The sequence below is a fragment of the Lineus longissimus genome, chromosome 1 (assembly GCF_910592395.1).
Source record: "Lineus longissimus chromosome 1, tnLinLong1.2, whole genome shotgun sequence".
In the NCBI taxonomy this organism is placed as follows: Eukaryota; Metazoa; Nemertea; class Pilidiophora; order Heteronemertea; family Lineidae; genus Lineus; species Lineus longissimus.
Genome location: NC_088308.1, coordinates 15779111 through 15793254, shown reverse-complemented (window position 1 = coordinate 15793254; position 14144 = coordinate 15779111). Strand labels below are relative to the sequence as shown.

The 14144-nt window shown below is 40.7% G+C and overlaps 1 protein-coding gene across 3 annotated transcripts in view; it reads left to right on the top strand.

Annotated features, from left to right (window-relative positions):
• Positions 1 to 14144, top strand: part of LOC135488751 (small G protein signaling modulator 3-like) — a 108996-nt gene that overhangs the window by 45155 nt on the left and 49697 nt on the right. For all 3 annotated transcript variants that reach the window (XM_064773531.1, XM_064773543.1, XM_064773521.1), the window contains exons 17-18: positions 9132 to 9180; positions 10283 to 10368. In XM_064773531.1, coding sequence (XP_064629601.1) covers positions 9132 to 9180; positions 10283 to 10368 — 135 coding nt within the window. The remainder of the gene's footprint in view (positions 1 to 9131; positions 9181 to 10282; positions 10369 to 14144) is intronic.

Here is a 14144-nt window from a genome sequence, read left to right as displayed (position 1 = left end):
CGTTGGGTATCAAGTGTCATGACCTTTCCTCCTGCTAAGGTAAACTCTGCTGCAACTGGTTGACCATGCAGCTGCAAACTCCTTGCCATTCGCTTGCTGACAAATGTGGCTCCACTCCCTGAGTCAAAGAGAACTCGTCCATGTGCGACTGCATTCCTCGACTCCAATTTCGCTAGGCCTGTCTGTAACAGTACTTCACCATCTGTCTCTCTGGCTTTCACGAAGTAGTGGGGTGATTTCACGGTCTCCTCAGGCTTGTTACCATCTCCACTTGTCTCCTTTTCGCTCGATGTTTCCTGGTTGCTCCCAGTCTTGTTTCCTCCTTGCTTGTCGAAATGTAAGAGTGTGTGATGCTTCCTCGAGCAATTCTTACAGCTAGATGACCGACATGCATCCACAAAGTGAGTAGTCCGCAAGCAGTTGAAACATGCCTTTGACGCTTTCACTTTCTCAACTCGCTCTGACACAGGCATCGACTTCACTGTTGGACAACTTGATGAGAAGTGCCTAAGTTGACAGAATATGCACGATTCCTCCTTGTTGGGTTTCGGTGTCCTCTGAGATATCTGAAGAGCATGACCTGTAGGCTTCTTAGATTCCTTCTGGTAATCCTTAACCCACTTCTTCTCTTTCTCCTTCTCCTTCTCGGGTTTATCTCGTTTGCTTGGCTCCGTTCGCCTCGCAACCTTGACGGCATCTTGCAGCTTCTCCAAAAGAGTGTCGAAACGTATCGGTAATTCCGACGTCGTCCCCATCGACTTCTCCTCATTGATTATCTCTCCATCCCATTTTTTGAGAAGTCCCTTTGGCAGTTTTGGTCGGACAAGGGCTGTAAAGATCCAGCTTGCCCTTACCACGTGTTTGTCATCTTCTGTTCGTTTCATGATGTAATTCCAGTTGGAATTAAGCAGGTTGTAGAGAGAATCAAGATCCTTTGCTGAGGGCGAACTGACAGCAGGCACTGCAGCAATCTCGTTCACTGCCTTCTGGATCTTTGTCAACACATCTCCGTACCTATTCTCCAAAAACTCAAGGATGTCATCTGAACTTGGATCCTTTAGTCCACTGATGAGTTTGGATACCTCTCCATCAACTAATGATATGACTATGTGGGTCTTTTCCACCTCGCTATAGCCTGGTTTTTCTAATTCAGTCTCTACCAGTTGTTTCCACTGGTCAAACAACTCGACATCACCTTTGAATTTCGGTATCTGAACATAACGCTTCTTGTGCGATAAGGTCCCTAGAATCCTTTCTAACTGATCACCAGAAATTCCTGTTTGTACTGATTCCAGGGTCTCCTTCATGGCGGCGGCAAAGTGCTCAGGTGTGAAAGTATCACTCGACTTCTCCGACGGGGTACGCCTCTCCTTCTCAGCATCCGCTTGCAGTTGTTGAACCATGGCAGAAATGTCGTAGTACTGGGTGCGATACCTCTCCTCTGACTCAGTCTCAACTCTCAAGGCTTCATCGTTCAGTTTCCCTAAATCAGGATGGAAGTCCACCTCAGTCTGTACGTCCTTCAATTCACCGTAGACCGCATTCAGCTCTTCCATGGCATTACCCGTTTTTCGCACGGCTGTCTCAAACTGGGTAACGCGATCTCCTTTGTCGTACAAGTTACATGCTTCCCTGTAATACCTTGTCACAGTGTTTTCCTGTCGAGTGTACTTCCCGCGACATATTTTGCGTTTATCACACAGTGATTGCAAGGTTGGTGGTTCACCCATGGTTGCAGTTTTACTCAAAACTCAAAACTCAAAAAACTCAGATCTCAGAGAGAATGACTGAAATAAGCACAGTAGCAATCTAAACCCTTGGAATTTCAGCCAGTTGATAAATTCCCTGTGTCAATATGACATGAACTCAACCCTGTAGTATCATGAACAGCATAGAGGGCAGCACAAGAAATTTCTCAAACCCCAGATAAACTCAGATGAAACGTTGCAAAATAGAACCTTAGGAAAAGTGTAGCTGTGAACACATGAAAGCGACAATACAAAATGGTAGCATAGAAGTTGGCTTGAAATGCAACTAAAATATGCAAGATGAATTGGCACTGCTAACACCGTACACGTTGGGTGTTATGAACTCGCAAAGTGATATTCCAAGTTTCACCAAGGCCTACTCATAAGCATGACAACGTAACAACAACTCGTGTGTTCTACTCAAGAAAGACGCAAATTCTCCACTTAACACTGATGTGGTAAACTTGCTAACACTGTAAGGTCACTCAAAACCCACAGTGAGACTCTAAACTCAACTCGATGTTGGCGTGTAGCAAGGTCAAATTACAACCTCTACTTACAGCGAAGATTCTCAATCTCGACTCAAGATAGCGTGCAGCAAGGTCAAATTACAACCTGTAACTGCAGCGAAGATTCTCAAACTCAACTCAAGTTAGTGTGCAGCAAGGTCAAATTACAACCTGTAACTGCAGCGAAGATTCTCAAGACCAAATACAGCTTTTAGTCAGAAGAAATACTCATAACTCGTAGTATGCAGTAGGTCAACTTACAACCTAAAGCATAGACTCATGTGGTGATTCTAGTACAAAGGCCTACTCAAACCTAGACTAGATGCTCAAAAACTCAAGACACAGTTACAATGTACATGTACAATGAAATCCCACAGTAAAAGGCCAACTTCTATACCAAATACTAGGCAAAGTTCATAAATTTACTCAATATCTGAAAGAGAATTCAAATATTAGTTCATGCATATCATGTGTGTGACAACAATGCACAAAGCTGGAATGTAGCAGTCCTTGGAAGATGGTGACTCGCTAACTCGGTAATGTCTCTTGGAATCAGAGGCTGGTGCTCGGTTCAAACAGTTCAGTTCATCAATGCAGCACGGCATGGACATCGGATGACCTTGAACTTGGGTGGAAGTGTTACTCGGATATTGAGCATAAATTGACGATGCTCAAAGATGACGACGATGCTAACAGCTATCGACGATTGCTCGATGTTGAGAACGACAGTTCTCACACAGGGACGAGGAACGAAGAAACTCGTTGATCGTCTGGCTTTGAGAACACAATTACTCGACAGTGTTCTCCGACTCGACTCGTTAGACGCTCAACACACTCTTGTGTAGGATCACATCAGCCACGAATTTGGCAAATGATGTGCGAATGATGCTCATCGACGATGTACCAGCTACTCGACAATGCTGGGATGTTGAGAACACGACAACTCGACAGTGTTCTCCGACTCGGTGACTCGACGAAACTCAAGCGTTGGTGGGATCAGCAACGACAGGAATTCGACAATCCGCGACCATCGATGTGACATACAACTGGACTTTGAATGTCACTTGACTCTTCCTCAGCATGCTGCCTGTGCTCAAAGCTCACTCGGATTTGAACTGACGTGGTGTTCCAAAATCCAAGGTTGATGGAGGGACAGCACAATTAATGTTCTCTTGTCGTCTTAACGGCATCCAAATTGCAACAGCAGTCCTTCATTTGGATGATTTCAGCATGCATATGCATTTGCACTGAGCAGCATACTAGCATAGGCCAAATGCACAGGCCAACTCTGTACAAAATGTACATGGATAGCACATGGTTTCTCACTTTTTACAGTTCTCAAATGTCACCTCACTGCTCCACTATCCGGTCGGTAAGAGACCTAATGTCGGGGTAGGACTGTATAATTACTCAACTCTAACTCTTGTAATTCAATAAAACTGTCTATATTCATCTTCTCATCATAATATTCAGGTTTCTTTTCTTCATGTGCTCACAGCATCTCAGATGTCCTCCATCATTTTTTCTCAACACACTCCCCCCAGTGCTGCCACCTATGCTAATTACCTTGAACTACAGTGTGTCCCAAAAAACTAAACTTATACAGGTTGTCCCAATGCGACACTTGATAACTGGTAAACGGCTTGGTCGAACCATTACAACTTTGGTTGTAACCAGAGGACGACGCAAAATGTTACCATCGTAACAACTCTTCCTTTCGTATCCTCTAGTTTTCCTGTTGTATAGCAAACGCAAACCTACAATTTCTTCTTAATTACACACACGGACAACACACAGTTGGGGACATATGTCACACTATGTGTTGCTCTTGTTTAGTAAAGACACCATCTGAGTGTTTAAGCCTGAAAATAATGTCCTATAATTAACAATGGTTTGTTGCCATTTTGCCTAAAAATTGCCATATTTTCTGATGTCAATTCACGAAGTGACATTTAGGGTGTTTATTGCAAACGCTATTACTCAAACAACAAAAATAAGTACAACGTAATACCAAGTTTAAAGCTTCAAAATTAAAACCAGAAATGGTTGAAGTTTTTCCGAAGTCATCTGCTGGAGAAGTCTTGGTAACATCTAGATTCTCCAGCACTCCACTATTCAGTAGAACCTGTCTCTAAAGCACACCATTGAGATTCACAAGTGATATATCCGTAATAGAGAGGTGTCCTGATTTCAGAGGTCACCTTATATAGAAATGACCTATTTGGGACCATAATCACTGTCTGTAATAGAGAGGGTGTCGTGCCAACAGAGTTGACTGCTAAGGGAGGTTTCACTGTATTTAATAACTGACAGCCGTCATTTTAATGTGTTCATTCAAGATTGATGACCCTCAGGCTTCTCAGCTTTCTCCAAGCTCATTGTACAATAGTGTCACTGCCTGGTTGCGACCTTTTGACTTCACGGACAATGTTGCTACATGGTATTTCTAGGAAAAGAGTTATTTCAGACTGATTTACCTTATCATTCAATCATACAACAACAATATAACTTTTTGGCTCACCGCAGTGTCCGTTGTCCGTCGTCATCTGTATCCTGTTTCAAACACAGTGGTACGTTTCTTAACCGCTAAAGCTATGAACTTGAAACTTTGCACACAGGACCCCTCAGGTCAGATGACCTCTGACACTGAATTTCGGTCCGATCTGATTCTTGACTTGGCCACCAGGGGGCCAGAAGCGGAAACCTAAAAAGTGTGATATCTCTCTTATGACTGACCCGTTTTCAATGAAATTTTTATGGTAGGTTTTCTTAGCAAGGATACATCACATATCATACAGGTTTTTGATTTGACCTAGTTTTCAGGTCACAGAGGTCAAATGGTGTAAATTGTACGTTTTGAGTGTAACTATGGCACGTTTCTTAACCAATAAAGCTATGAACTTGAAATTTAGTACACATGACTCCCTACATCATATAACCTCTGACACCGAATTTTGATCTGATCTGATTCTCGACTTGGCCACCAGGGGGCCAAAACTAAAAAAGGTAAAAAGTGCAATATCTTGCTTATTAATGACTTGTTTTCAATGATATTTTTATGATATGTTCTCCAAGCAATGATACATCACATGTCATACCGACTTTGGTTTGACCTATATACTAGACATGTAGCATGTTTCTTAACAAAGATGAATTCCTAACCACCAAATATCTATGCGGTGAGCACAATGGCCCCTTGCCGTTTCACTAGATGACGTTGCTTTTGAACTTCTTTCCCTAAAAAGAGTCCACTTCATCATGTTCATTGGATGTTTTTCTGCTTTTTACGTCAAGTGTCAGACACATCAATTGGATCAAAAAGTAATATTTCTGTGAGGGATGGGCATTGTCTTATATTCTCAGTCATAAAAAAGGCGTTTTGAATAGGCAAAACTTGACCTGTCTGCCATTGGTGAAAGCATGTCAAGAAGACCAGTAAATGAACCACACTATTTGGTAAACAATTTCGAATCTGTTATTTCCACTCTTGCTGTGCTTGAGTATAGCCTCAAAAGACCCCAGTCACTGGGAAGGTGTGACTGCCAGAACTTTCTAAGAGCATTCTAAGTGTTTGATCTACTTTTCATGGCTGTACTACCAAAGAATACTTCAGTCTCTTTAAGCAAATAATTGTGGGATGTTTGCTTCTCTATAGTATGGCGTATTTTTCTCAAAATTACCTCGTTGCCAGATTTTACAAATTGCCTAAGAAGATAGAAAGAGTTTAAAATTAGCGATTAAACAAAAATCTCCCCCTCCCTCCTTTCCGGTCAGGGTTCAACCCCATGTCAATATTGGAATTGTGTCCTAGCCAGAGTTGATGATTTTTTTGCAATATCGCTAAATCAGTTGAATGAAAAAGTTAATGACTTCAATCCAAACTGCTATCGAATCACATATATGTATGTTTAGAAATAATTTCCTGTTGAAAAGTTGGCTTGGAGTCGTCCCAATTCTGTCGAGCATTGTCTTTACTAGCACTGTCCAAATCCACTTTCGTCAAACCCAGTATATGTGTGATAACGGGAGTGTTTTCTGACGGTAATGCATCTTTCAGTCTAGTCCCCCAGTATAAGCCCACTGGGCGTACTTCAAATGATGCCACATGATTTTCTGTCAATGTTGTTAATGCATTTTCACCCTTAGACACAAATGTAGTTTTTGATGTCAAGAAATGAACTCTCAAATTAGAGAGTCATGCGGGCCTAAAGGTCTCGTTTAATTTAATTCTAATGTAATCTTTTAACAACCTGCCCTGCATTCCTGTGGGTTACTACATTTTGAGCAAAACTTAATTGAGTGCATCTCCCCTCAGGTGCTGCCGTTCCTCCTCAAGGTTCTGACCTTGACCGAGAACTAGCCCTGGTCAACAATGTTTTCCAGTCCTCCAGGATGAGCACCATTATTTAATGCAAATGAAACATCATATGATTCATTCAGATTTCTATCCAAGTTGAAAATGAGCTCCTCGTCTGATCAACAGACCGGAAATGATCCTTGAGATGAAAGACAGCCTCTAATAAGAGTCAACCTTGGGACGGTGCTATGTGTAGCATGTCTCTGACAAGTGAGATAGGAAATTCTCAAACAGGTCTCGAGGAGTTTGTTATTGAGGTACTGAGGTAGAATACTCTTGACATGTCTGTATGGCTAGTTTTGGTAATTTTTGTTTTCCCACCCCGGCCAGACATGTCTTGTTCATGTGTTGAAATTCAGCAGCAGCTGTGTTAAGCAAGGATGAGATTTCTCCATTGAAATGCCGATTTCCGGGTTTTAGATTCCAAAAAGTTGGGTTGTGAGATTCATGCAGATCTGCAATAAAATTGAATAATAAATAAAAGGGAGTAGGGTTTGAGATTAAGCTCTTGTTTCCTCAGTAGTGACATGAAATCTATGATAAAACACAAGATCCACCAAGCCACGTGCTGAAATTGGCCAAAATCTAGGGAACCCTTTGTTCTTCAGCTACATCATGTATCCATGATAAATTGCTGAGAGCAGTTAAGTTCATACAAAGGTGCAGCTAAATGTGAATCTCAATTAGTCTTTTATGAGGCATTTCACTCTATTTACAGCTGCATTTCAAGGACATCTATTAAAGATTTATCATGTTTGAATGAAAGTTCCAATTGGTCTTCAATGCATGATTACTTTGCAATTTATATTTCAATCAAGTTTATTTTATGATCATACATGCCCCATCCTCAGGTGGAGTTTATGACCTTTCCGAAGCATTCAGCATCATATACCGCAAATGTGTGCCATTTGCCCTTTGTCATATAACTCTCATCATCTGGTGTGATTGTAAAACTAAGTAGTCAACACTGTTTTCTTTGTCTCCATAATATTGATATTCAAGGTCATTGCCGCTGTATCTGAATAGAAAGCCCCTTCAGCGCTATGTCATTCAGTTTATATATAAGGACTATGATGTGATTTGGTTTGTGTTGAGATGTATCTGTTGTCCATTAGCAGGTCACAATTTGCAGTTCTATCAACCTGAAACTTTGTGGGCATCAACGCCTGCAGGTATGATAACCTAAAAGACCCTATTTCGGTCTTGGCTTGGCTACCAAAAATTGAAAACCATGTATGCTTCTTTTTGGCTCACCGTAGGGTAGTCTATACAATACCGCAGTGTCCGTCGTCCGTCCGTCAACAATGGTGGTACGTTTACTCACTGTTGAGTCTAGGAAGTTGAAACTTGGTATGTGAATGTCTCACGACAACGTGACTTGACGCACGAAAAACATCTTTGCCATTTGACCTACTCTCTGGAATCCAGGCGGCCATCTTTGAAAACCTTATTTTGTTGATATCTCATGAACGGTGATAGCTAGAACCATGAAATTTTACCTGTCAATACTTCTAATGAGACTACATGACATACTATCTGAGTTTTTGATTTGACCTACTTTGTAGGTCACAAAGAAATTTCAGCAAAAGTGGCATTGTCATCAGTCTCCGGCTTTGAGCTGGAGACTTCTATATTAGTGGGGATTCTTCTCCCCAAAAAATTATTCTGGCACACTCTTGTCCCAGGTCCGACCCCCCCCCTCAAAGCCGGAGACTCCAGTGTCTGGCAAGACTCAATTGACAATTCTGGTCAGTTTTCCTAGACTCTTCAAATTTGATATGTAGACACCTATTGGACATCTGTAAATATTAACAAAAACTCAGGCCAATATGGCCTACTTTTCAGGTGTAAGTAGGTCAGGTCATAAAACTCAATGTCTGTCGTATATCAAGACACCTGCACTCTGTGATCTTCAAATGGGCATCATTGATTGACATGATCAAGATTAACATAGTGCTTATAAGTTACATTTTCACCTTGACCTAGTTTCCAAGGTCAGAAAGGTCGAACTCTAAAATTTCACTGAGGGTGGTATGTTTCACTACTATATGTCACAGACACTTGACTTTCGAATTTTATATGTAGACACCTATTAAGCATCTGTACAAGTTGACTCAATAGGTCAATTTTGACCTTATTTTGACCTAGTTATCAAGTTCACAGCGGTCAAACTCTAAAAGTGTCATTGATAGTGCCACTTTTTGACGTATTTAAAAAGTCAATTTAACCTCCATGTCTCATTTTCATCTACCACTAAATCATTCCCTGGTGAGCACAATGTCCCCAGGACATTCATTTAGTTCAAGGAGCCCTAATCACTCTTGAAGTTACTTAATCGTCATCGTCTGTTATTTCGTAACCACTTGGGCTATTGAGCTGAAACTTGGTACCGATGAACCCTTAGGTCAGATCAGATGACTTCCAACACAAAATTGTGACCAGGGTTTATAAATGTACGTCTTGAATTTAGACAACTAGGTTATATGTTCACTTGTATTTTTTCTTTTACACTTACAGACTTGATGAAGATGGTAAAGTTCTGACTCCAGAGGAGATTTTGTATAGAGTAAGTAAGCCTTTGATACTTCTTATACTTCTTGCGAATTACATGTATTCAAAGCTAAATGTGATTACAGATTGTTTAGTATGCCTGATGACATTTTTCTTTATTACTCATTTTGTATAAATCTATATAGAATGGTAACCAGTCCATTGTTTGATTGCCCCAGACAAAAATCGAGAGCATGTTGTGGCCATCTGTCGATGTCCAATAAGGCAGCTATCAAGTTTAAGTACCTCCCCCTCAAGCACTCGCTTCTAACTCAGCATTTTCTCGGGTGTTGTATGCCAGACACTTGATCAGATTTAGCCATGGCTATTTCAAAAGGCTGGGATACACTTTTATGACGTTTGACTGGAGGTCCTGGGGACTCGATGGTCAAGTGTTCCTACAATCAAATTTACTTGGCTACCCATCTTTCCTAGATTTTCAAAATCTGTACAGCCTTAGTCGTTCTTTGGCCCTTTGGGAAAATGATAGAATCACAGCAGTACTTTTCCGGGGCCTTCCCTCAGCCCCCCTCCCTGTGGCAATGGCTCGACACCAATACTGCATTTACTCACTTATGAAGACTGATATTGTTTCGAGCCACTCGCTGGACTTCAACCAAATGGGAAATAGGGGTCATTGGAGTTCAACCAAAAAGATAAAATCAGTACCCTGGGACAAGCAAATATTTCCCAGCAACTCACTGCATAAGGTTTATTTGTGTCTGTGTTGTCAGACAAACACCTGAGTCTATAGCATTTCCATTTATGTGTGTTTATGTCATATCCACATCTTAAATTCGGTTTCTGTTGATACATGTATTTAGGACAACTTTTCGTCTGATTTGACCGATTTTTTTCAAACCTGAAAATCTGTAAAATTGAAATAAGCCTTATCAGTTATATGTAACCAAATTTTATGAACTTTAATCTTAGAACATCTTACACAGACCCATGACATGACACTTGGCTTTTGGGTTTTACCAACTTTTCATGGTCACAGCAATCATGCTCTGCAAATGTCGCTTTGACCAGGTTTTCAGAAAAATCTTTTTTTTAAATCAGTGCAGTCAACTGATACACATTTTTTCTCTAATCTAGTCAATCTGTTTGTGTTTCAGTGTGTTCAGTCTGTAAACCTGTCGCATGATGCAGCACATGCCCAGATGGACATCAAATTCAGATCTCTGATATGCTGTGGATTAAAGTAAGTACAAGTGTGCATACTCTCATGACTGGCTGTAAAATATTTGTATTTATTATGATTTGCTCAGTACAGCTCATCAAATATATCAACCCCTTGGTCCTAAAATCATTTAATTGAAGCTGATTTTCTCAACTTTTCTCCATTCATGCCTGAGCCTGATCCAGTTGCCATAAACTTTAGCTGGACAATGACTTTGGAGTTGTTGAGTTTCGTACAGATGTTAATAGGTTGTCCTTCCTGTGCAGTGAGTACTGGCTTCACATTGTTAGTAAAGAAGTAAATGAAGCCCCCATTGGTATTAACTCTTGATAATGAGCAGGAGGCTGTGTGTTCACCTTGGTCTCAAAGGTGGTTTTGATATTATGTGTTCTACACACATGTATTTTATTCATCAGGTTGGTATCCAGATTATTGAGAAATTGATATGCATACATTTAAAAAGGATTTTACGGGTTAATCTCATTTTCAACTTAGTCAGACCTGCTATTTATTTTATTTTCTCTATTTGGTTGTCATCATATTTGTGTATAATGCGTGCAGGTTAAAAAATTCACAGAACAATGTTATGAGAAGAGATTCAATTGAAGTCCTTCAAACATCTGCCGCCACATTACTCATGAAGATACTTGTAGAGCTCTGTTTTATACTGCAAGTGAACATTAGCAAGGAGTAAACAGTTGAATCATGTCACATGAGAACCATGATGTTTACCGACCTGCCCCCTCCAAAATAGGATACAGTTACATAGCTCGAGATGCTGATTCACCATTTCTACTCATCTGTCTTTTATGATTCTCCTGAGATATGGATCGGGATGGGTGGGTTGTTTTGGGATGTTCCCCATAACAGATATTAACCTAAAAGCAGTTTTAGCCAATCTTTGTTAAAAAAGCTAGTTTCAATTTAAGATACATTGCAGTTGTCCAAGTTTCCCATCAAAATCTATAGACTACACTCCCACTGAATAGTAAAAATAGAACTTTTCAAATAAAAATATTAAGCTTTCTAACTGATCTTTGCTCATCTGGAAATAAGATTGAAATGGATTCTGCAACCTATCTGTAACACCCACGCAAGTCTTCTGATTACTGCATTGAGGAGAAACCCATTCATTTGATTGTTGAAAACCATGATCAAAGTTCAGTGCATTCATGTAGAATAACATACTCTTGTTTCTTGTCAGTGCCCTCAACAAAAGCTTTGTTCTAAAAAAGGAAATGATGTTTAAACGACCATTGGAATTATTTAGGGCAATACTACCAAGCTGTTGGCTGCCCAATCACCATTCATTCTTTTGTGGTAGCCTCCATCAATAAATAACACATGAAATGGAAAAATTCAAAAACCGATGGAATTAACACCCTTTTCCGATTTTGGTTCTGACTTGACCCGAGTGAGGGCCATGTCCATTTAACGGAATCGACGGAATCAACGGAAACAATGCTAAAACTGCATAAAATCGCTTGACAATTAAAGAATGTTATTACTAACAATGAATACAAGATTCCCAGGCTATTAGAATGTTATAAATCGCTATAGTTATCGAGAAGTAAATTGATCCCCCGGACAGGCTTGTGAAAAGGTCTGCGAGGCATTGTTTTCGTGGACTTGTTCCCCGTCCTACCTATATACTTTTGAACTGTGGGATATACAGGTAGGACACGAGCTCAGTCTTTATTACCTGCATACGAGGTTGTTTCTGGGAATCCCCATTCTCCTGTCAGAATGCGTCATACTAAACAGCGTTCACCAGGTTTAAAAGCATATTAAGTCATGAAAATAAAATCTAATGGTCATAAACGAAATAAGCAGGACATTTTCCAAATTTCCTGATCGTTTCATGACATTTGTGTGCTAAATGTACCTGCGTCCACCACCCAGTCGGCTGCCGTGTTGGATTTGACTTGGAGGAAATGATAGGGCTTCCCAATACAACAGGAGCCCTGTGATTTTAGACAACATCTCCCTTATTTTACACCCAAATGTCATGAAATTTTCAGGGATTGTGTTTTATGGTGTACTTATTACATTTATGGCTACTAAATTTTATTTTGATGACTTTATACCTGACTTTAAACCTGGTGGGCGCTGGTGTACGCTGGTGGACGCTGTTTAGGATGACCAATCAGAACAGATCGGTGTGTTTGTTCATCGATTTTTTACGATTTTCATGTAGGTAGAGATGGTTTGTATGATCCAGAGATACTATAATATGAGGCAGAAGTCAGGGGCGGGTAAATATCTGGGGAGGTAATGTACATTAGGCTATGGGGAGCAGTTAATGAAGGGGTGATAGCCTAAATGGAAATTGTCCATGGGTAAAAGTCATAGGGGGCAGGGGAACGGACGCGCAGGGTGGGAGGCTGGATTACCCTAGACCTGTTTCAGTCTTCTCAAGGTGTCACTATACCTGTACCTTGCACGTGACAAAAACCCCTGGACCTGAGCCCTAATATTAGCCTAGACTATAACCACGTCACTCATGCAATACATGTACATGTACCTACGCTCCTATAAAAGGTTTTTGTATCAATATGATCAACACCAGCAATTCCTGCTATCTCATGTAAAGACCTTGAACCAATTGGGTATTTCCCGCAGTATAACCCCCCCCCCCCAACCGATACAGATACATGATGAGAACCAGGTTGTATCGGTTACAGACCAGTTTTTGTCGATTCCGTTAAATCGACATGGCCCCGAGTGAGGCCTCCGTGCAGAGATATTTTTTGTGCGGATCAGTGACGCGCTGCGCCGAGACGAAAATCTACACCACAACGTCATGCTGATGGCACTCAATTACCCCTCTTCTGCAACGATGATGGCCTGCTCTGATTTACACCACTAGGGGAGTTTGCTGAAAAAGAAAACAATGACAATTACTCTAATACACCTCACCGGTATATGGAGGATACATCATATGTCAAACAAATTTTTGCTTGGACCTAATTTTCACGGTCACAGAGGTCAAAGTTGAAAAGTTCATGCTTGGCTTTTTTGGCTAAGACATAAACATTGTAACATCAGACATCTTTAAGATAGTCTTTTGATATGCAGTCATGTACAGCATATCATGGGCCGTGAAAAAAAGGTGCAGTAACTCAGCTTAGTGTTGAAAGCTTGATCAGGGGTGGTACAGGGTTAACGTTAACCACTGCATTGGAAAATAGCCAGTAAAAATCAATAGGAGTTTCTGTATATGATAATATGCCTTCACAGCCTTAAACACGTGTGCATATTAGGACAGTACTTTAAACTGTGAAGTTTTCGTGCTACCTAAAGTTGGTTTTCAATTGGCAAAAGATCAAGTATTGCATTTGCTGCTGATGTTTGATACTTAATGCATTGCAGTTCAAGTTTCTGAGTGTCTTTTTGTCTACATTTAGCATTGCACTTTGGGAAAATTAAATGCTTGCAAACATTTCTCTGTTTAAACTAAAGTGTATATACATTTATGTACTGGTTTTTGGCTCACCGTAAGGGGAGTCTATACGATAGCGCTGTGTCCGTCGGCGGTGGCGTCGTCGTCGACCGTCGTATCCTGTTTCAGAAACAGTGGCACGTTTCTTAACCGCTGGGGCTATGAACTTGAAACTTTGTACACAGCACCCCCTAGGTCAGGTGACCTCTGACACTGAATTTCGGTCCGATCTGATTCTCAACTTGGCCACCAGGGGCGAAATGTCGATATCTAAAAAGTGTGATATCTCGCTTATTAGTGACTTGTTTTCGATGAAACTTTTGTTGTAGGTACTCATAGCAAATATGCATCTTAT